Here is a 26084-nt window from a genome sequence, read left to right on the forward strand (position 1 = left end):
GCTTATAAATCACAAATGAAACAAATGTGATAAGTATAATTTATTTGCTAAAAAAACTTACACTTACTTTTTCCACTTTGTCACTACTTTTACAGCTATAATTTCCCAAAACATTGAATCAGTTTTCTCATTCCATCAACAAAGAATGCTGGTGGCATTTTCTTGATATTTGATCTCATTATGTCTCTCAGTTCGTCATCTGAGGTGAAATGAATGCACCTTTAATCCTCTTTAACATGTTGACTGCCATGTGACTCAGTTTTGGGTTACACTACTTTGTGGATAGGCCACGTGAACCAAAACTGTGTCACAAGCAATATTTTTCACTAAGCCACAGCTTCTTTTGGTAGCTCATTTCCCTGGCCACAATTATATTTTGTCATATGTATTGTCAATTTTCTCATTTTTGCGACATTTTTAAACAGTATTTTGCATTTTAATTGTTAAGTTTAATTTTGCAACTAAAGGGGGGATCCACTTTTGGGTCATGTGGCTTTAGAGAGTGACTTACCTATATAGAGGCCATGTGACTCAGTTTTGAGTCACAAAGAAATATAATATTATCTTTTTATTAGTTCATGAGCTAGTGTGATACTTGTGTACCAATTGTCAACATAAATAGTCCATTCAGAATTAAGGTAAGGTCCAGTCAACTGTAACACAACTTTCATGGAAACACTGGTGTTAGATGTAGCTTCTTTATCAGCATAAACGTTGAAGGCAACTGTATAATGGTCTTTCACGCATAGTTTAAATACCTTAATGCCATAGTGATGAACCTTATTCTGTAGGTATTGACAGAAAACCACACACCCTCTAAATGAAATTATACTTTCATCTATGCATATATTCTTCAGGAATGTAAGCATTTCTGAAATGTTCAATAACAATGTCATTAAATGTTACACTTTGTAGAGTCGATCTCCTGGTGGAGCAGCAGAATTATTTCAACAATGAAAATTAGCTAGCAATAGTTCACATCTGTTCCGACACATGAAATGTGACACTTCAGTATGAAACAATGAATTTTTCTTCCAATAGTCTGTGAAAGAAGGTAATATCATCATTCCCATTCACACTGTGATAGCAAGGAAACGTTTCATTTTGGCAATGTCAGTGTCTAGCCATTTTAAAATTTTAGCAGTTGGCAAGATCTGTGCTGCTGCTTTTTGACTGTTTGCATAACGATTTGTGTCGGTAACTAAATGAAGTATTATCTCATTTGTAAAAAAAGCTCTTCATATTTTCTAATATATCTGGATTTATAGCACATGGCTCATTAGAAGGATTGAAAACAAAATTATTATTGTTAGACTCACCAACAGAACCCAACATAGAAGTAAGCACACCTCTATCAGTAGTAACTTCGTGCCCGTTATCACTTCCAGCTGGGTTTTGAATAGTTAAAATTTGTTTCATCTTCAACAAATTCTGCCATATGTTCACATGTTTCTTCAGTTTCTGAAGATAATTCCTCTAAATTCAGGTGATACACAGGGTCTACATCACTGTTGTATAAGCCAAATACATCTTCTTCAACACTACTATTACAATTACTACATTACATACTATACAATTCTGCTAATACTGTCAAAATTTCCTCATCTGATAATATACTCATTTTTGTGTTATTATAACATGAAGTAAGGTGACATAATGTACAGTAAGTAACATAATGTACAGAAATTATAATACTCACAACGGAATTAAAGCTTTATGAAATAAAGTAAGAGATTAAACCATAGGAATATAGTAAAACACAATGGTCACAACACATCAGAACCTCTTTTGTATAAACATAACATATTGCACAATATGCCATATGTTTGTAAATAATACAATGCCATTTGTAAATAGTCTATGAACAATAACAATGTTTTGTTATATTTCTTCTTAAATTATAATAAGCAAATAATATACAATATAAAAAAAACATGCATAGCAAACTATAACTGCAGTCGCAGTTAACGACAATATTTATATATTTCATGCAATATAACAAACACAATATATGAGATACAGACTGGCTAACAACACTAGAGACACTCCCAGATGCCAGACTTTTTAAACTGTATATAAAAACTATGTCAATGTGAACTACTGTAGTGTCACACAGACTCCTAGTAAAGATATGTGTGTGCACCAGCAGTTTTGATTCACACGGCCTGCACAGACAAGTTACTGTGCACCGTTTATGAGTCACATAGCCTCAAGTTAATGTATTTTATTTTGTTCAAAAATATTGGTGGCCTAAGAGGATTTATCACTAAAAAATGTGTGGCAGTCAACATGTTAATTAAAGAAAAAAGTGAAAATCACTGTGTATCCAATCTGGTGAGTGTGAACTGGTTCAAATTTAATCTTCACATGAGCCTCATCAGTTGTACGCAACGTGCGAGACGGAGCATTATCAGCTTTATGGATTGTTAATCACAACATACATGTGTTACCTAAGATTTTTAATGTCTATATAATTTACATTCAACCCATCTTCTAGGTAGCCAGTCATGTACAAATGTTTAGAATCCAAGAGCACAGTCCAGAGAATTTTTTTTGCAGTTTTTTGAATTTTTTTCATTGCAGCAAAGCAAACCATAATATTCCATGCTGTTGTTTTTTTTCTGGATTATATTGATCCATATAAGTTTTGCCTCCTATCACAATATTGGAGAGAGTATCATCTCCCTTGTCACAAAAAATTTCAGATGCTGTTCACAACATTCCTTTCAATGTTGTTTGTTCTTTTCTGTAAGTCTGCATGGTACCCACTTGAACAGATTTTATTGTTGCCCAGTTGTGCAATAATATATGACTCAATCTTTCGATATGCCTATATGGATGGTGATCAATTGTGTGATGCAGTAGGCATTTTGAATTGATTCATCCATCTTCTTCTGTTGTTTCTTATTCGTCACAGAAATTGGCTGACCACTCCAATATTATTATTCACTTTACCGGCTTTTGATGCTCAAATTTTGTTTGCAAAGTATTCACAGTACTTTGATCAACAGTTTCAAAACCATGAATGGCTTTAAGATGACAATGAATCTCAGTAGCATTCAGTTTTATCACTTAAAAATTCAATCACTGCATATTTTTTTAGACACATTGATATAGCAGATATACTCGGCCCATGATAATGGTGACTGACAGAAAATGAAAGGGCATGGGTCAATGAGTTTTGGAATTTTAGTAGTAACGGAATGGAATTACAGAAGAAGACAGCACCTGCTGCCTAGTGTGAATTTTTTTTCTCCTGTTATATTCTAGTGAGCAATGTATTTCAGTCATCCTTCATACTAAAAGTAAAATTAGTTTTACTTAAATATTACTTAAAAAGCATCACAGATTAATAATGATTTGATGAAAAAGACAAAATTTCAAAAAAAAATAATGAAATCATTTTATTTATATATTATTAAATCATATAAATATTTAAAGTGATATTTTAATAGTTTATATGCATTCTCATTTTAATGCAATTATATATAACAGCAAAATCTCAAACTTATCAATAATAACATTAAATACAAGTTTAAAAACTGAACTTAAAAACACTGAAATCATACAACAATCAATCATAATGCCACTTTTACAAGTTTAAAGATATGAAAATAAAAAAAATGTTTAAATGTAGCTGACACTGGAACTTCATTACAAATCAGTCAACTCCAGCCAAATCAGTCCAACTTAAAATAAACCGATTTAATTACAACTGTAAAGAGATTAATGTTCACAAAAATAATAAATTATTCACACTCCTATATATATTTGATTACTAGCCTACTTAAAATAAGAAACTAGCTATGCCTATATGCTACAAGCAGTAAAAATATACATAATTTAAAACAAGATCTTAAATTAACTGAGTACAGCACAACTGTAAATAAAATTCCATAAAACCAGAAAATACGCCTATTACAACTGACTAAAAATGAAAACTACCTGAAAAAAATTATTTAAAATATTAAATAAACTTCCAAGAATTTTTATTATTTACAATCATTACATTAGTTGCACTGTGATAAAAGTATATTTCTTAAAACATTTTAAATATTAATTAGCAAATACCAAAATTACATTAAAATATAAAAAATATTGAAATCTTATACAAACTTAAATAACTAAAGTAGCTAATCATTTAACACTATTTTTAAAAAAAAAAATATTGTGATATTTAATATTTTATTAAAACAAAAAATTCACATCACACGAATAGTAATAACCATTTTATAAAACATTACTAACATTTATAAAATATTTCATTTATTTCTACTTCTTGAAGGAACAAACATATTTAGTACCTTTTTACTTTATATACAACTTTCAAATTCCAAAGCTGATATGATAATAGAAGTGTAGATTTATCCCGAACAGTTAGATAAAGTTAGACCACAAAACATGGATATAATGAAATAGATGATTACCTGAAAAATAAAAAAATATCATTTAGGAGATTTTTTTTAAAGAATCAAAGAGAAAAACTCATACTGGTTTTACTAGAACAGAGTTAACACACAATTATAAATAAATTATGAAATAAAATCTTCAATCTAAATATACAACCACTTTGTTAAATTAACAGTAGTTGAAAATAAAATATAGTGTTGAACTGAATGGCTCTATCCAATACAATAAGATGAGAAAAAAGTGTGATAGAGTTTAAAGTGACATAAACCAACAAAATCATAAAGTTTATTGGTTCAGACTTGGTGTGCTATATATTTTTTAATCCTAATAACCCACTTGATAATAATACAGGTCTTGATTTGTATGTTCTCTCAAACCTTTATATTATGTGCCAGTATATTAGAAACCTGTACAATGAACATTTTTGTTTTTCTTTCCATGTACCACCAAAATCCCTGCATGATGTTTATGCTGAGCAAATAATGCTTTCATTTATCTTTACAAGCTCTACTCTGCCAAATTATTTCACATCATCTTTGAAAATAGAGTAGGAACACATCAATAAAGAGTAAGTACATATTTTGGCCAATTCTCTAGCCAACAGCTGATTTCTAGCAGATATTCAAAATCCTAATGTAAAATTCTTATGACATTAGTTGATCTAGCAATATATAAAACATGATATTATGAAAAGGATCCATGATCTTTCTAGCGGTGTAACCAAGATCATGCAACATATTTTTATTTTTACATGATTTCATGCAGCATCAATTTCATTTCTTGCATATATTACAAATTTGTGATAGTTTAATAAAACTTATTTCTAGAGGTATGCAATGCGGTTCTTCTTTCTTATAGGCATGCCATGTGATCCTAAATTATTAATTATATCACTTAAATTGTGACAAAACTTCATTAGCAAAGTCACAAAATGATAAAATTTTTTTGCCCATGATGTTTTTACAAAAGAAGTACATTCAAGGACCTGACTAGGATTTTGGAATAAATTTTTACTGGAATGATTAGTGGAACATAAATTTGACTCTAAAAAAAAAATCAAAATAAAATTAAGGAGACATTTATCCAAAATATCTAAAATCCAGGCAATGACTTATTTAAATCAAAGATGCTTACTATAATATTTACAAGACCAAAGGATCACAAAGATATAATACAAGTACATGAGGAACAGAAAAAAATTAACTTACAATAACAATTACTGCCATAATAACATAGAGTTTAACATTTTTCCAGAACAGGGCACGTTGTAAATTTCTACTGTGTGCTCGGAATGTAACAGAATTTGCACTCAGATTCTCTGTTTTATAGACTAATAATTCTAATCTTTCTCCTCTCATAGCAACATTATCTGAGGAAAAAACACACAAAATAAAATCAGTTTTAATGATATATCACAATTAACAAGTATAAATCATTCCCAGATTAAAATATTTAGAAATTAAAAAGCTAAAAAAAAATTAAAATTCTGCTTAACTTACTTTGCTTCATGAACAATCATACTAATTTCTATACATAATTCTATTTCTGGAAAAATTTGTACTACATACATTGAGAATTATAATCTACACACAAAAAAAAGAATGTTTATGATTCTTTGTGTACAAGAAGTGTTAAAAAAAACTCTGTGTTCAATAACATCTTTATTAATGTATTTTATAACTTTATATAGGTTTTCCCATAATTCAGGTCACTTTTAAACTGGGCTACGTAGAACTCATTTACTTTGTAATCATGTGGAATGAACTCATAATGGACCAGGTTTTTTCGTTAAAAAACCCCACTACCTCCTTTACTTTTGACTGGCTCATGCAGTTTATTTTTGTTAACCTAAGTTACATCTTTTGTTACGTTTTTCAAAAAAATTTCAACAGGTAATGGTCAAAAAAGGTCTTGACTGATGTAACAAGATTCTTTTACTCATCATCAGTCACCAAACATGATACAAATTTGCTGAGATACAACATATGTTAAGTTTTTCCATTAAAAATGCATAAAATGATCCTATGCTGATAGCAATTTACTTAGCAGCATCACAGATATTTAAGTGGTGATCTTCAAGAACTATACAGACTACATCAATGTTATCATGGTTTTTTGACATAGTAGGTGTCATTCCAGACCTTTGATCTTCATTGGTTGATGTTCCACCTTTAAAATGATTGAACCATTCATAACAAAGCAATCTACTCATATTGTCTTTCCCAAATGCTTGCTTAAGTATTTCAAAGGTCTCTGTGAAAATTTTACCAAGTTTGAAATAAAGTTTAAGATAAACACATGATAATCTTCCATTATCATTTTCTTTTAAATTCAATGAGCATTTAGTAATTATGTTTTACCATAACTGTTGTAGCACAAAAGTTAACATTGATACTGCGACATACCAAACAATACTGTAATTTTGAAAGTTGCAATTTTTGGAATACATTTTGTACACTGGTTGGCGAGCTTTTAAAAAAAAATTCAGTCCTTTTTTGAACCCTTCTCATATTAAATTACATACACGATTTATAAATTAGGATATGTAAACTAATAAGATATTTTTAGAATGCTAAAATATCAATATTACATTCATAACATTTCTCTGCATTATGCAATTGTGCAGAATGAAACAAGAAGCAATACCCAGAGTAAAATTAATAGGCTTCATATTTTTCACAGAAAAATTAGCTTTATGATCATAATGTATATTTTAGATAAATTTGTAGATATGACCCTACTATATAAAATTAGCAGCATGTGATTCAATTTAACAAAACAAAATTATGTTACAACCAGACAGAATGAATTTGCTGAAATAGGTTTTTGGGGATCAAAACTTTGCCACGATGTTATACAGATTTAAGCCAACTGAACTTTTACTCACAAGAAACTATATAAAGTTTATCTGCAGAGGAACTTCAAAGTACTACTATTTAATTCACCAGGAGCTGACAGTACGAACAGTAATGCCTTTTTTGAGATAAACGCGTAAGTATCACTTAAATGTTAGGGAAAAGCATTTCCAACAATTACATCAATTTAAGACAACTATAATTCTTAATTCTACTGATTAAACACACACACGCGCGCGCGCACACACACACACACACATGCACACAATGAAGGTATTACTTAACTAAAAATGCGTAGACAATATAAAGCTTTGTATTGTCTACATCAAATACAAATACATTTGTATTTGTCTATATCAGCTTTCATAACTGAAAATTATCTTTTATTGAAAGAGAAAAATGATCTTAAAATATATATCCCAAAAGGAGATTTTTGGAACCTTTACTAGTTTTAAAATAATTTCAGCCTATAAAAATAATAATAGATCAATTTATGCTACTTATCCATGTAAACTTAATTAATAGATTTATTAATTTAAAAACTTAATTAACTACTAAGTACTAGGCAGCAGCTAGAACTTATTTCTTATAACTAGAAATATTACAAGTTAAGTTCATGCTTAAAGCTTAAACATAATTTTATTATTATACTTTATTTTTTATTATCATTTATTCCATTAAGTCATCATGGTACTTAATTTTTAAACCCAGGTGATAAGTTCTTAAATATTTCTTCACGGGAAATCCCCATTAAATGCACTTAACAACGGGACTTAATGTTATTTTATTTTTTAATTTGAACTTTGTTTATTACATTTTAATCATACTTCATATTTAGCAATCACTAACATATGTCAAGTACATGTATCATAAAAACTTAATTACCTTTTGCGTTTTCTAATTTTTATTCATTATTGTAACAAAAAAATTAATAACTTCTTTGTTAATCTGTATCAAGGCATTATGCTGCACTAATTAGTCTCAAATTAAATTAAATTAAAGGTAATGCTATTTTTTTTAGAATAATTTATATTATATTAATCCTGACACGATTAGTATTAATTAATAAAAAAAATTAATGTAATAGTATAGTGGAATATAGATATTAGGCATCTTCATGTTTAAAATTATTCCAAAAGGTCTTACATTCACATTTATCATTAAATTATTTGTTTTTAGAATATTCTACATAATGGCAGGACCTTGAGCATATTTAAGCCCCAGTGGATACTAAGAGAAAGACCCTCTTGATTCTCATTCTACTTTAGTCAGTCAAGACAGCTGTGGTCACCAAGGGAAGGAAGTCGCAAGGGTATTCGAGACCATCTATGGATTTTTCATCTGCACAACTCCACCATCATTCCTGACAGACTTCAACTAGTGGCTAACAGGATGATGACTCCAGCCTGACACATGATTTCAGTCAATATAGAAAATTATATGTTTTTTTATCAAAAGTTCATTTCAGAAGTACAATTTCAATGCTAATATTATATTACTACGACCTTGGCAGCAGGACTATTTGCTCAACCACCACTTCTTATTCTATTACCAAAACATCTTTTTTTAAATTTCAGACTTAACAATTTTTTTCAATATTTTTAATATTAAGGATCATAATTTAATTTTTGTTTTTTTTCAAAATTTAACTTCTTTTTTTCTCTGCATATTGGCCTTTAAGGACCAAGTAAATATTATTTCATGTAGCTTCTTTCTTTTTCTTCCAGAAATTCTTCATTATTTTGGACTGTTTAGCTCTTTCTTCTTCAATCTATTCTCTTCTGTTGAATTTTTCTTTTAACCTATAGAAACCTTTAATTAAAAAATTTTCGTTATGTATTTTTTTTCTTTCAAGTCATTTTCTCTAATGTTGAACGTTTTGAGCTCTTCTTTCATCTAACATAGATCTTGATCTATGTTAGATCTATATTATCTTCATCTACACCTTGATCTTCATAATGTAATTTGACAAGATTTAATGTATCAAACAATTACAAAATATACACCATTAATTTTAAATCTGTAAAAATTAGAATTTCATAAACTGGAAAAGATACAAGAACTTTAAAGGAGTGTTTACTCGATTTTTGAGAGCATTAAAAATACACCCTACTAGCTTGTCTGAAATCTCTGCCATTTTTTTAATATTTCATTTTTAGAAAAAGCAAATGTCCAATTTTTATAACATTTTCAGGTATAACATAATTCTATGATATTTTCCCCTAATAAACTCTTCTGAAGCTATTCATCTGCAGCCAACAATATTAATAATGTTAAGACTCATGTTTCATCTCCTCCTTATTACTTGTAAAGGGAAATTAATACATAATCTGTATAGTTCTTCTTACTCATTATAAAATAAAATGAATTTGTCTACATTCAGCTAGCCTTGTTAACAATTGATATTTTATATTAATAATGTAACAATGCAACTATTTCTGTATTGTTTAGTCTTAATTCTGTGCTCATACAGACAACATGACATTTACATTAAATCATATTTATTAACAATGTTATAACATAATCTTAGAAAAATGGAACCAGGACAGTTTATTATTCATTGAATAAATATGAACAATATTCTAATTTTACAAGTATTTACTAATATGTACATAATTTACTAGTATTCTAATTTTACATCTTGTGGTCTAGTTTCAAAATATTTCATTATTTTGGTTAACTTTTACAAAATATACACTTTTTCATTTTAACAGTTTTACGACAATTTAAATCAATTTTTACATTAATTCTGTTATACCAGTAATTAATAAATAAAAAATTTGAAAAGTTATGAAAATAAACTATTAATAAATTCGACAAATTATTTTCATTATAATTTTCAAAAACAAACACATTATTCTTTAGACATTTTAAAACCTTTGAGATGCAAGACACCATTTAAAATAGAGAAAAAGGAAATAATCACTGGGAACTAAGTCAGGATGTAGGGTGAATTATAAAGATTTTAAAACTAAATTTTTCAAATTGTCTCACTGGTGGATTCACAATGTCATCATGAATATTCGTTCGGCTTTCTTGAAATGAATAGTACCAGCATCTTCCTTTAGTGATACTCCAGCCTATAAACATCACAGATTTTTCCATAAATTTCAGATGCAGAATTGCATTTTTCCATCAAAATCGAATTACTCCTCGTACTTTATACTTGGCAGGATCACTAATTGTAGCAGTCATTTTAAGTGGATGAATATAACCAACCAACAAAAGAATAACTAAACTGCTGTTGCTAACATCTGACTATTGATTGAAATAACTGTGCTGTGCCATGTTTAATTTGCATATATAGGTGACAAATTCAAAACAGAACTTACTTTAAAAACATATATATGACCGGTAGATAAACATAAACATAACCTGACCGGAATTAGAGAACAAGGTGAACTGAAACAAGGGTATTTGAAAACTGACTGAACGGGTACTTATAACAAATTTTTTCATTCTTGGTACTTCGTTAACCTGTGTACATGACATGTCTACTTTTATTAATTTCACAAGTTTGCATCAACAATTCATTCCTTTACACAAACATGCAGTTTAGTTACAATGGAGACAATATAAAAACAAATGTAAAAACTTTGTACTTTGCAGTTCTACTGTTGAGATAATATCCATCTTGGTGTAATACTTTGGTTAGAGTAATTACTGTATGTATTTACCATTAGTTCAAATAATAAATAAATATAAACATTTATCACTCCATTACTGGATATGATCCTTAAATATTTGAATGAATAATACAACATTATGTATAACAGTATATAAATGCTTTTAATGATACACTGTGTATTGAGTCCAGGAAGATTGATAGAAGAGGGCTGGATGCCTGAACGCAGTGTGGAGCAAGCTTATATAGTGTGTATGGAGCTGCTGAATCGTCAGGAGTCGAGTACATCTGAAAGAAGTTGTGTGAACTGTACGGAGCTGAGTGTGAACTGAATAAGATTTGTTAATAAAGGAGTCTTTGCCTTTCAAATATTGTATATGTTTATGCATTGATTGAAGAATATTTACTTGAGATAACTCAATGTTTTGTTAACATTTTCTAGAAATTGTCTTCTCATGTTGAGAAATTCTATAGTTTTTAGAGTTGGGAAACCTTTTGATTTGGCAATTTCTCATTCCATAATCTTAAAGTATTATAATCCACTTTAGATGTTAGAAACTGGACCACAATAAATGCATATAAAGTCCTTCTTAAATAAATAACATGCACTGAGTCTGAACAACTACTGCAAAAACAAATTAACATAAAAAGCTTTATAACTGCTATGTTATTTGTCTGTCAATTATTGACAGTCTGTAGATTTACAAAATTGCATTAATGAAGAAATTACTTTTTAAAGTAAAACAGTAGTAATAATAATAATAATAATAATAATAATAATAATAATAATAATAATAATAATAATTATTATTATTATTTGGGATTTTTGTTCCTGAGCGTCTACGGTTAGTATGACTGAGCCCATGCTTCTGGTACACTTGAGTGGGGGTCATTAGGAGTGGGTAAAGCCGGCTATTCCACACTCCCAACCAATTTGTCAGTAACGCTCATGATATCAGAGCAACAGGTGCACTCCTTCATTGCGCAACGAATAATTATAAAATTTCTTGCTCATGAAGGAGTTCAAGTGACAAAAATTTTGTGGACTGACTGCACAGTTCGGGAAACAAATATTGTCAAGGACTTGTGTGTTTGCCTGGCATAAAGAGTTCAAGGAAGGACGAGAACGAGTGGAAAATCACAAACATGATTGCTATCCTTGAACCAGCATTACAGACAAAAACATTTGCGCTGTTGAGACATTTTTGAAGATAATCGACAGGTGAGAGTATCCGAAATTGCAGAACAGATTGGAATAAGTTATGGGAGCTGTCAAGCGATCATCACAAACGACTTACAGTTCTGTAAAGTGTGAGTCAGATTGGTCCCTCGCCTTTTGAATCCAAATCAGAAGCTGAGACATTTGGAAGTCCTTAAGAGGCTTACAGCAAGGTTTGTGAAAGGTAAGTCAGATTTTCACCTGTGACGAAATGTGGGTACACTACTACAGTGCCGCAGTTGAAACAAACCAGTGTGGAGTGGTGGAGGAAAGGAGGCAGCCCAAGTGACAGCCAAGACTTGACTGTCAACTGGCAAGTTTCTTTCAACCATTTTTTTCAACTGGCGAGACATTTCGCTCATTGATTTTTTGCATGAGTGATGTACAATCAATGCTGCTTACTACTGCGAGCTGTTGAACGAGGTGAGGGCAGCATATCGCCGCAAAAAATGAGACCAACTAATTCAAGAGGCTATCCTCCTCCATGATGCCAGGCCCCATACGGCACCTCTAACGGTATCAAAACTAGAAGAAATGAACTGGACTCAACTTGATCATTCTCCTACAGCCTGGACCTATCACCCTGCAATTTTCATTTCTTTGAGCCACTTAAAGAAGCTGTAGGAGAGCAATGATTTGAAGGTGATGAGGATGTAGAGGGATTCTTGTGCAATTGGCTCCTGACACAACCAGCTTCATTCTATGATGCTGTGATAAAAACCCTTCCTTCTCCTGGAGAAAATGCATTTGTGAAGTAGGAAACTATGTAGAAAAATATGCCTTTTATTTTTCAATAATTTTTTTTAAAAAATAAAGTCTTGTTTACATTTGATTTACCCTCATAATTATAATTACAATTTAATACTGGCAGGAATATATTAGATAAAGTGCTGTTAATGATAACAGTACAAGATTTAAAACAAGTTTAAATATTTTAACAAATACTTATATAAATTTACACTAATGAAAATACTGACCGATGTTGCGTACCATGATACCCTTCAACTCATCTAATTCTCCATGAACTCTAGATATGGTATCTATATCTCTTGACTCTGAATAATATTTCTGAAATTAAAAGTCTTTTTGCAACATAATTCGTCAATAAATCAGTAAAATTATTTATTTTTAAAAGCAATTTGTTTATAGTTTACAATTAAATGAGAGATCTCAACTTGGTTTATTTATAGTAAACATAAACTATGAACAACAGTAATCATGAAGTAGAACATAAATACAAAAAAAATTTGTAAGGATAGAAATTACCATAAAAATCCTTTTTATCAGCACATCAATACCTTACCTTACTTCAGTGCAATAATTCTGCAAATAAATTAAAAACAGTAATTAGAGTAGCTTGGAGTGATGAAAAGTGAGAGAATGACAACATACCTCCCTAACTCTTAGAAAAACATAGCATCTTTGCAATAGTAAATTTATCTTTAGATAATATTTACAGATTTAATGGTTGTTTATCATATGACATCACTCTAATTTTAACTATAATAGTGAAATGAAAAGAAAAAAAATTTGTATAATATGTAAAAAGTTACTTTTAAAGAAAGATCTGTCATGAAATAAAAACAAAATTGAAAAATATGAATAACTTTTATTATTTCCCATAAAAATTACATTTATTCACTACTTTTCTACATATCTGCCTTCAACTTCAAAATACATTCTTCATTGCATTTCACTAGCTTCTTCATTGCCTCTTCAAGAAATTCTGCCTCCAGTAATTTAAACCACTGCAATGCAATCTTTCCATTCATTGGCATTGTCAAACCTTTGTGATGCAAGCCACTGTCTAAAGTGAAGAAATTCATTTAAACTTCTTTGGTCTAGAACATGATGAATGCCGCCATTGCATCAACTGCTGCTCTGTCTCATAAATAAAATCCAGTTTTCATCTCGGATAACAATGTGATCAAACAATTCAACCAACACCATCATTTTTGTAATGTCACAAAAATTCATACACTGAAGCAAGATGCGTTTTCTTAAGCATATCTGTTAACATTTTCAGCATCCATCCAGTATACAATTTTTTTATAGGACAAGTTTTCAGTCACAGCATAAATCATAAGGCATCAACACTTTTTTCAAAAATCATTTTTAGACAACTTTTTCAATAAAATCATCTGTTCATTCTTCATCATGAAAGTTTACTTATCCTACTTGAAACAGCTGGCACCACTGTCTTACTTTAGTGTTGCTCATAATATTTGGCCTCTAAACATCACAAATTTGTCTGCGAGTTTCAGCTGCAGAATTGCTCTTTGTGATCAAAAAATCGGATTGCTCCCTATACTTCATACTCAGCAGGATCATGAACTGTAGCACTCATTATAAAAGAATGAATATGAACTAACAATGAAATAACTAAATTACTGTTGCTAATATCTGACCAATGATTGAAACAACCGAGTTACACAAGGGTCATCTAATCACATCGCACAGCCTATAAGTGGCAAATTCAAAATGGATCTTACTTTAAAACATGCCTCATACTATAACTTTTCAAAATAACCTTTAGGAAAATGTAACTTAAAATCATTACACTTCAAAAATCTGGTTCTAGTTATAAAGACCAGAAAAACTAAAAATATTATTTTTTTTTATTTTTATTGTTGATCCTTGAATGACTACCATATTCAGCGAACTAATAAAATGGATATTTTACATAAAGAAAAAGTGATATGAAATGTATACACTGATATTTTCACCAAAACAAAATCAAAAGTGTAAACAGTAAAGCTTGCATTAATTGGCAACATAAAATAAATCAAAATTAACATTAATGATCATATAAATAGTACTATTATACTTAATTTAACAAAGTAAATTTTTTTTACTACGAAACAAAGTACTCTTTAAAGAAAAACAAATACTACTCTAATATAAAATACTGCAATATTTGAGTTTAAAATCAACAAATCATTAAACAGAGTGATTGTCAACAAAATTATTAAGAAAATAAATTTTATTTTACAAATACAAACATTAATAAAGACAAAAATAAAAAAAAACTTAAAATTATATTAAAAAAACAAAAGTAAGAAAAAACTATGTAAAAATTAAAATAAATTATGAAATACATATACATCAAGTAAAAAAAAAAAGTCTAATTTATCTAATTTGACAATGATCAAATTTCAGTGTAATTAAATATTTAAAAGATAGTAGTAAGTAAGGTGACTATACGTATCAGAATACCACAAACTTATAATAAACACAGATGTATAATATAATAAAAATACAATACAAGAAACATGATGCAACAGTAGTATGATTGGAAAACATAAATATAATAGTAATAATAATAATTTTATCCTAAAAATATTAGTGCATAGAGAAGTAAAACAAACCATTTCATTTCCTAATATAGGTGCAAATTCAGAATTCATGGCATATGCAATAGCTGTTTCTACTCTGTTGCCATATGTCGAACGGAATCTTCTTTTTATTTCATTTAGATATAAAAAGGCTCTAGATCTTTCAAATTCCTGCAATGAAAACAAATAAATGGATAAAAATTAAATTCCTACAACAAAAAAAAAAAAATCAATATATATAAATTTTGCCTGAAAACATATGCATTCTTTTAAATTAATACGAGCTCTGTAAATAAAGTAATGAGATTGGTTCAGAAAAACTTTTTATTTACAATCCAATTATACATGGACTCTCTATCGCTTTTGAAATAGTCTCCTTGGGAAGCCATGCAATGCTTCAAACGGTTTTCTAACTCTACACAGCAGTGTTGGAACTCAGAAACTGGAATATCCTTCAGATGGTCAGTTAAAATTTTTTTAGTGTTTTCTACTGTTCCAAAATGGTGTTCTTTGAGGTGTTTTTTAAAGTCAGGAACAGCAAAAAGTCGCAGGGACTCAAGTCAGGTGAATAAGGTGGTTGAGGAACTACAGGAATATTTTTCTTTGCCAAAAACAAATTAATTGAGAGTGCAGAGTGACAGGGTGCATTGTCATGTTGCAGCATCCACCAGTAGTCTTTGATGGCTGGTCTCACACGGGCAACCCTTTTCCAAAGTCTTTCAAGTATTACTCAGTAAACATATTGATTTACAGTCTGTCCTATAGACAAAAACTCTTTATGTACAATGCCATTACTATCCAAGAAACAAATTAGCATAGTTTTGATTTGCTCTTGTTTTTGCTTTTTTGGGAGGTGGTGAATTTGAAGTGTGCCACTCCTTGCTCTGGTGATTTGTTTCTGGGTCATACTCAAAATATCCAAGATTCATCACCAGTAATAACATATTTTTAGAAAATCAGGATCAGTTTCAATTTGCCCCAGAAGATTGTGGCACACTTCTACCATGTTGTTTTTCTGTTTAATAGTGAGGTTTCTTGGGACCAATTTTGCACAAACTTTTTTCATGACCAATTTATTTGTCAAAATTTGATGGACTGTAGTATGGTTCAAATTCAATTGTTTTATAATAATTCTGACAATTAATCGCTGGTCACACTGTATCAAGTCTCTGATTCGCTCAACACTATTGTCACTTCTTGATGTTAACAGTCTTTGTTGAAAAAGTTTTATTAATATTCTCACAGATTTTAACACAAAACTTGATTGCACAACGTTGCTCTTAGTATCCATTTTTGTAATGCACAACAAAAACTCATTTCACGAAAAGTTTGTTTACATCTCACATGGCAAGAATAGACTAAAAAAATTAATACCTAATATAAATCAGCTGTTCATATAACTACATGTTTACAGTGTTGCCAATTTGGCTGCCAAAAAAAAACTAGTCTCATTACTTTATTTACAGATTTCGTCAAATAAATTTAAACTAATTGTTTGTGATAAAAAAAAACACATGAACTTAAAAAAAAACAATTGCAGTAAAAACAAAAAATTAAGATTTTAAAATTAGAGCAAGAGTTTGGTTCTACAGAATGTAAGAATACATAATTTCTTTATCATATGTTTCCTCAACAATTCTTTCTACAATTTTCATGTGAAAGTATTTTGAATATCTGAATTAATTAGATGGTATTAATCACACATTAAAACCAATACAAAATGATGGCAATAACATAAAAAAACTTTAAATCATGTAAGTAATTTTTCACTGAAAAAATCAATTTAAATTATATAAAGAACTAGAGAAAGGACCAAAACAAAACAGAAATCGGTCTGACAAAACCAATCATAAAAAAGTATTAGGATCGCTAATAAAATTGGTTCTGCTAATTAATGTTAATTTGCCAGTTCTTACAAAACTGTATGTTGGAATTGAGATTTAAAAAAAAAATACTGTAAAACATGTGTTTTACATATGCTTCATCATCATTATCAGTTAGAATTAAAAAACAGAATACATTAAAACAATTTTTAAGTATATGATAATCTGTTAGTTATAAATATTTCTATTAATGAAAATAAAATTTTTATAAACAGAGTGTGTAACACAGTGCTTTTTAAACTGTAATTTAAATGTTTTAATTAAAAACAAAATTAGAAAATTCGGTTATGATGTCTCTTACAACAGGTTCAGTAAAATTGCACTAATCCAGACCTGGTTATCCGAACCCACAGGGTTGGTCTAGTGGTGATCATGTCTTCACAAATCAGCTGATTTTGAAGTTGAGAATTCCAATGTTCAAATCCTAGTAAAGGCAGTTACTTTTATATGGATTTGAATACTAGATCTGGATACTGGTGCTCTTTGGTGGTTGGGTTTCAACTAACCACACATCTCAGAAATGGTTGACCTGAGACTGTAAAAGACTACATTTCACTTACACTCATACATATCATCCTCATTCATGATTCCCGGAGGCTAAACAGGAGAAAAAAAAAACCTGGTTATCTATTCTGCCAGATAATATGGCAGTATCCATACAGACCTGGTTATCCATACTGCCAGATAATATGGCAGCCTCCTGATCTGATCTAATCTTTATGAGTCAAAAAGAAGTTTCTGAAAACACACATTTGAAGGAAAAAGAGGTTAAGACTTTTTAAGGGGCCAATAAGATGACTTATTACTTTTGCTTACAATTAGGATCACATGACATTACTGTAATACACTAACTACACTACTTTGTATTGACAAGATGTGAGTCACTGGCAAAAATAAACATTTCACATTTATATTTTACTTGTGCACTGGTTTTCAACAATTTTAGATCTAAGTCAAATTTGATTGTTCATAGTTGTAGTTTGATTACATATATGTTATATACGTACATACAGTTATTTATGTATATGTTATTTATGCACATACAATACATAAATTGGTATCGTGTTTTTGTTTGTTTGTTCACTTGTATCAGTATTCTTGTGTGCGTGTGTGTTTTGTATTTCTGAAACAAAAAATGGTGACAAAAAGAAAAAAGTATAACAGTTTCTATGCAAGAAAAAATGCATGTGCTTAACTGTGTTGACAAGGGGGAAAGTTGCCCTTGAATTAGGAGTTGCAAAGCAAACAGTTTCCGACTGGAAAAAAATAGGGAGGTCATTGAAAACATTTGTCCAAAAATGGTTACTTAAGACTCTTTGAGAAATAGAGCTACAATAAAAAAAATCTTAACATGAGCATTTGAACGAAGCTTTGTATATCTGATTTAGTGAGGAACGTAAACAAGGGGTTCCAATCTCAGGGTTGTTACTGCAATCAAAAGCTTTAATTCTCAATAAAAGCGCTTAAAGCAGCAATAATAAGTTGCCAGTTCTTTTTCCACTTCCTGACAAGAAGTTTCCTTCCAGCACTTCCGTAACATCTCTGGGCTTTCTGAATTTAGCCATATTGCGATTTTTGTTGAATGAACCGCCAAACCAGAGAGATATAAATTTACTTACAACCAAAAAATATAAATTCTAGAGATTTTTAATTGACCCTAGATTTATTATACTACACTATACTATTGGTATTACCAATCACTAATTTAATTTTTTTATGAATTTTCACCGGATTTTTAATTCGTCACCAATACTACTGGGTTTATATCTTTTACACTATTTTTTTTTAATTTTTTGGCACTATACTTACTTCTAAACTCACTAAACTAAATTTCAGTTTTGGCACTTGCTGTCTATTCCCTGTCCAACAGACAAGCACACGGCGGAGCTTTTCTTAAAAATGTTCAAATCACTTAATGAGAAAAACTTTCACTTATCTGATTACCTTCCAAACTTACACAATGTTAAATCACATCATAATAAACTATTAAAACAGAAGATAAAAAGCCAAAAATACCACTGAAAAGTATATGGGTCGTAAATATAATTAAGGTTAAATACTTGCCCAGCAGAGGAACATAATTTCTTTCTTAGCTGCATCACAGACAACTGCAGTGTGGGACATATATGCCCTGTACTGCAGTGAACGTGTTAAATAACAAAACGTACAGAATAGTAGTTCATCTACTTGCACTGATTAGTATAGACACTCAGAATGGTAGGGCAATGAAAATATTTTTTTTTTAAATAGTTCATTAATTTACATATAAAATGAAGTGAAGGCACTGAAATTTCTATCCAAAAGAAAAAAAAACAAGCTGATGAAACATATATAATACACATTTAAGACATAATTAAATAAAATGCTTAACATTATAAAATCTTAATTATAAATACCAGTAAGGGTAAAATAATCCTGAATGCTAATAATGATTTTAATAGACTAAAAAATTGTAAAAAAAAAACCATGAAATGATAAGAATAACTGTCAATTAAGGATTACTTTTTAACAGAAAAAAAAATTTCAATTTTCAAAAAAAAATCTTTCATATTTATGAATCTTCTGTACAATATAATTTGATGAGCTGTCCAAATGATTTTTTTAAAGCATAAAAGTATATATTTTATAAACAATAATATCTGTACAAAAGAAGAAATAATGGACCAAGTATACATTTACATACTATGTTAACAAAAGGTTGCAAAGTAAGAATATTGAGTTAGACTTAAAGAAGTATTTTTAGAAGTTACGTTTGAAGTGTGTACTTCTGTAAAAATGCAGACTATGTCAACTAAGAAAAAGAAAGGCAGGAGGTATCTGAAATGAAGGAACAGAAAGAATGTGAAAAAGTAAGATTGATAGAAAAATAAATGAGAGCTAATGAGAACAAAAGCTTTAACAAAAAAAATTGATTAAAACAGTGCTAAAGGATCAGCAGAGGATGCAAAGAAAAGAAAAGAGGCCAAAGGGGTAAAGACGATACACAACTTAAAGAAACTGGAAGCTATCAAGAGTTAAACCAATTTCAGCGAATAGAGGAGAATGGAGATATGAACATGATGAAAGGGATTTACCTTAGGGCAGATATAAGCACATGACAATGATGATATTTTAAATGTGGATTTTTTTAAGTCTTTTTTTCATATAGTTTCATCATACTTTCTCATGATAAAAGAACAAAGTTTTTTAGGTCCTATTTCACTGTTATACGACTATAAGTTTCCTAAAAGACAAAAGTTTGTATTATGATTACTTTATTTAAAAAAACCGATAAAAAATAAAAGTAAAAATAAATATAAAACAGATAAAATGATGTTGTTTACTGCAAACTGATGGGTCAAACATAACAAACATATCCTGCCTATAAAGTAATGTATATCATTATTGTTTATGTCATATAGTTTTTATTTTTAACATATGGTACATATAATTCAAGTAGCACTAATAATGTTATAATATACAAAGGTCAATCAATAATTAAGGAAAGAAAAGACAACAAGAGAAAAACTATTTAATAGAATAAACTGATATTGCCCGAAGTCTGGACCCCTGGTACAGAAAATATCAGCAGTTTAAAAAGAATTTCCATTCAAAACTTCTTTTTTTATTTCAAAATGTTAGCTAAATTTAAAACATGTACCTTGGAAGAACAGGGTGCTTTGAAAAAGATTTTTATATTCTGAAGGTGCAAGACTGGCTGAAATTCTACTTGTGGATGTTAAAACAGTAAAATAAAAAGTGTTCAAACAGTGCAAATGTTTGTAAGTAGAACAAACAGTCAAGTCAGACAGAACAATTGTCACAGATTTTTACTGTAGTGGAAGTTTTAACTGTTCGCAAGGTGCATAAAAATTTAGGAAATTACTGAAAATTTCAAGGTGGACTCCAAGACAGTCAATCAAAATTACAGACATCTGTTCTTAAAAGTTCCATACAAATTCACATTTGAACAGAATTTAAACAACAATTTTTAGCAGAAGGTAATGCTTGTTTAGAGTACAAAATAATTTGTGGTGAAAATTTGATTCATTTTGAGCTGGCATCCAATGTCAGAGTATGGAATGGAAACATCAGAGTACAGCTACAAAAAAAAAAATTCAAACCTATGCATCAACTAGTAAAGTGATGCTAATAATCTTTTGAGAGAGACTATAAAGCCCTAATTTATTGTGATTAATAGAAAGAACATAAAATCAACAGTGAGTACAATTGTGAAATGCTAGAAGATAAAGTGAAACCCATAATAAGGAGGCAGTGTCCTAGTTCTCTCTCAAAATGCAAAAGAATTTTGCATTATAATTTCCATCTCCATACGCTCAAAAGACATGGGAAGCTATTCACAAGTTGAACTAACAGGTAATGGCTCATCACCTTAAAGTTCTGATCTCGCATTATCCTTTTATTTTCTTTGTTTGTTCCTCTCAGTTTTTATATGGCACTGAGTTTGGCAACAAAGAGCAAATCAAGAATGCGATACAAGAATGGCTCAAGACACCGAGATGAATAATATTTTACTACTGGAATAAGAAAGCTCACAGAAAGATGCCTAAATATAGTTGGGGGTTAGGTCAAAAAGTAATGTTAGTTTCAATATCACTGAATAATTAATTTTTCTATAGTCATTTGTCTCTTTAATTATTACACAACCCTTGTACAAAATTCAGATAATCCACAATTGGTCTTAATGCCTTTCATTTAATCCTCACACTTGTTTTTTATATTAATTTAAAATTTATACTATTGTTACATCATTTATGAGATTTTTCTATTGAACAGTTGGGAAAATAAGGGGTTTGGTAATTTTCTACATAGAACAACAGATTACTTACAACCTACTAAGACAGCAACGTTAATACTTTTGACTGAATTTTAGTTCTTTTTTTGGATGGTTACATAAGCTCACAGTTTGTGCACAGAAAAATGGTGATGAAATCTTATAACATGTAAGAAAGATTGTAAGCATGACTGGAATTCTAACCTAGTACCTTCAGGATAAAAGTTGGGATACCACACCTTCAATTTAATTAGACCAGCAAAAGTAAATATAGATTTACTTTTGCTGGTCTAATTAATCTCTGAAAGGATGGAAAAAAAATAATACTAATCATCTGGATAAAATGTTTTTATTCATTTACCCACTTTTATAATTTGTAGCAACTTTTATTGTTACTACAAATTATAAAAGTGTTTTTTTTTTTTTAATTTTCATTCACAGTTAATAAATCACAAAATAAAATTATAATTTTTTAACTATGAATGAATATTAAAAAAAAAAAAAACTTTCCAAGGGGAAAAAATAAACCAAATATTCAGCGTATACTATTGAACTTAGATGCGCTAACTCCTACAACACAAGAAGAATCTACAACATACTCAAATTGAAGACGTATCAAATTGTAAAACATTATTTCATTTATAAAATTTAAAAATATTAAATATGAAAATTATATCAAACATACACAAAATTTATAAACTATACTTACATCATCTGTTATACACATATAAATAACCCTGTCTTCACTAATATAATGGAATAAATAACTACTATGTGATAATGTTAATTTTCCATTTTCAGGAGATATTTTAGCTAAAATCTGTTCTGTTACTTCTGAAAAATTTCCAGCACACGTTGCAAATTTTGCTAGTACCGTAGTACCTCTTGCTACCACACTGTAGAGAATAGGCATGTTTATATTCTGTAAAAAATAAAAACAAAGAGATATTAAAAACTTATAGGATCCATTAATTACATAAAGGAATTTATGTTAATACTTGGCCCCAATAAACACAAAAATAGATTCATAAAATCAATATGTATGATTTTATAAATTCAGAAATTAAATGCTATAATATTTCAATTATATGGTTGTTGGAAATATAAATATAATAGAAGCATAACTGATGTTATGAGAATAACTGATGTTGACTCTCAACGACTAAAAATTTATTACAGGCATTCATCATTTAAACTGGTATGACAAATTTAAAACATAATATTTATAAAGGAAGTCATATAATAAATAATACAGCCTTTATTTATTAAAATTTATTTATTTATAATAAATCAAAGTTAGAGTCTGTTTTATGCAAGATAAGAGTTTCAAAAATAGACAAAGCTCATGTAATAATCATCAAAAATAACAACAAAAAATGTCCATCAAAAAACCTGAAAATCAGACATTATAATACAGACAGTACAGACTTTTATAATAGTCATTTTTAAAAATAACCGAAAAGTTTTTGACAAAAATTTTTCTCAGCATTTTTTTATTCTTTTAAAATTGCTGAATATATAAAAATAACTGTAAAGTATAAAATAATTTTATTTTTATTTATTAAGTAAAATAATAGTATTTACAACAAATAACTATTTTTGAAATTGGTGCCAGCCAACACAAATTAAACATAAAGTTAGTACCTAAACTGACTGCTAGGTGGCTAAACAGGATTCCCATATGTAAAATAGAATCTCAAAAGCATATAAGAGAGAGCTCAAATTTATATGGGACCATTCTGAAAATATACTCTTTTGAATAAAAAAATTATCAAAATCAGTTGACTAATGTCAGAGATACTTTGTACATAAATAAAAAAAAAAAAAAATACAGTCGAATTGAAAACCTCCTCCTTTTATGAAGTCGGTAAAAAATTGGTAATGTTTTATATCAAATAAATTTTTCATTTTAACTAATATAATTTTAAAAAAGCAGACAAAAGTTGCAATAATTTCCTGGCATTGGCATTCTATGTTGTAAACATAATTATACGTTTTGGAGTAGGGATAATTTATGATAATTTTTTACTGTAAAATTATGATTATGTTTAAATAAACCAAAAAAATTTTAATTCTAAAAATGTAATTGTTTATTTTTTTCTGCTACCCCACCTCAAAAATCACTTCCAAGATTTTTTGATTTTTCATCTACTACTTTAAATACAAGAAACTAAAAAAAAAACTCCAATAAAACATACAACCAACAAAAAGTTACCTAAAATTATTGGAAGCGACTCAATTTCTTTTGGGTTGCTTATACTACAATGCTTTTTTTTTGGTCTCTGGAATCACTTTTGAAACAACTCTAATCTGTTTCACCTCATCTTTGAAGCAATATAGATAGGTATTGCTTCAAAGAATGTGATAAAATGGCAATTTTCTAGCCTGTGAAAATGCCATGCCTAACTGCTACTATAAGTAGGAAGACGTTAAAAAAGATTCACTTACAAAATATATGGTAAATAAAAAGATAATTTTTTCAATTTCTAAAAGGGATAATTTTGGGGTAAATTTTTTTAAATGTTAAGATAAACATGAACGCATGTACTGAGCTTAATGTAAAGTAGGGTTACATTTGCAAAATTCTGAGAAAATACATCTTAAAATGTCACTAACAAATTGCCCCATATACAGAAATCTGTATAAAATCTCATCAAAATCAGTTCATTCAGTTAAAAGTTGCCTCATGCACACCAACACATGTACATACGTTTGTATGAATATTACACTCTCTTTTTGATTTGTTGGTCTTGGGTCATGAAACCCAAAAAAACCCATACCCTATTTTTTGATTACCATACTTTCCTTTTTGTAGCATAGCTGTAGAGCTATGTGCTAGTTAAGTAACCAATGCACAATGATAAAGTTTTTTAACTTAAATGATTATATTTCTTATACCTGATGGGGTTACCTCTACTATGAGAATATTGTATTTATCTAACTACACATAAAGCGCACGGAAATTTAAACACAAAATAAATTTCTAGCACCAAGTTAATGACGCGATGGAAGAAATCTGCTACATTTATCACATTCATATTTTATCATATACTCATTAATCATATTGTCGAAAAATTATAAACTCAAATTTAACAACTGAGTTAAAGAAAATTTGAGACCTAAATACTGATAAATCTACTGCTACTACTACTTCTGAATTGTTTATTCTTTTATTTATTCAATTATTATTCAGTAAAGAAAAAAAGGAATATGGAAGTGTAGATCCTCAAAAAAACAATTTTTTCAAACTATACCTTATAAGTTACAGAGGCACAGATTGCTTTTGATTAATAACTATAAGCAACATATTATATAACAGCGATGAATCTGCAATATAAGGAATGACCTTGACATTAATTTACATCCAATTAAAATCTCTAATTCATATATAATATATAAAACAAAGTAGGGAACATAATTCATGAAGATTCTTTTATCGAATTGCAGAAATGAAATAGCTGATGCAGTACAAAAACTAAAAAAAAATTAATGTCTAATGGGTAGGTAACCTACCACTTTGCAGTTTTGAAACAAAAATATCACATTAATAAAATTTTTGAATAAAGCATTTTGAAAAATATAATATATAACACAAGAAAAAAGTAATTTAGTGTGCAGATGAATAATTAATGAGCAATTCCAAAACAATCAAAGAGAGAGACAGTATTTTGATTTTTAATTGAACGTGGCTGCCTGAAAGCGCACTTTTGTAAAATATTATAATCTGCAGCCGCACAATAACGTGTATATAAATGTAGCATTATAATATAACAGCACTCAGTAATGAACAACTTCTAGTTTACTGGTTTAGTATTTATTCCCTGATTATAACATTTTTTTGGTTTTTTATACCACATGTCAAAGGCAGTTTTCACATACGTAGTTTTGTTATTATAAAATATATATATATATATTATAATATAATAAATAAAAATTAAAAATCCAAATCTGAAAAAGTGTAACTTTTGAATAAAACAATATTT

At 29.1% G+C, this 26084-nt stretch overlaps 1 protein-coding gene across 2 annotated transcripts in view; it reads right to left on the reverse strand.

Annotated features, from left to right (window-relative positions):
- Positions 1 to 3378: 3378 nt before the first annotated feature.
- Vamp7 (Vesicle-associated membrane protein 7) overlaps positions 3379 to 26084 on the reverse strand; it is a 41093-nt gene continuing 18387 nt past the window's right edge. For both annotated transcript variants that reach the window (XM_075356446.1, XM_075356445.1), the window contains 5 exons: positions 22811 to 23023; positions 15478 to 15615; positions 13087 to 13177; positions 5619 to 5779; positions 3379 to 4427 (listed from right to left, as the gene is read on the reverse strand). In XM_075356446.1, the coding sequence (XP_075212561.1) occupies positions 4365 to 4427; positions 5619 to 5779; positions 13087 to 13177; positions 15478 to 15615; positions 22811 to 23014 (657 nt within the window). In that variant the 5' untranslated portion in view covers positions 23015 to 23023 and the 3' untranslated portion in view covers positions 3379 to 4364. The remainder of the gene's footprint in view (positions 4428 to 5618; positions 5780 to 13086; positions 13178 to 15477; positions 15616 to 22810; positions 23024 to 26084) is intronic.

The sequence above is a fragment of the Lycorma delicatula genome, chromosome 2 (genome assembly GCF_047948215.1).
Source record: "Lycorma delicatula isolate Av1 chromosome 2, ASM4794821v1, whole genome shotgun sequence".
Taxonomy (NCBI): Eukaryota; Metazoa; Arthropoda; class Insecta; order Hemiptera; family Fulgoridae; genus Lycorma; species Lycorma delicatula.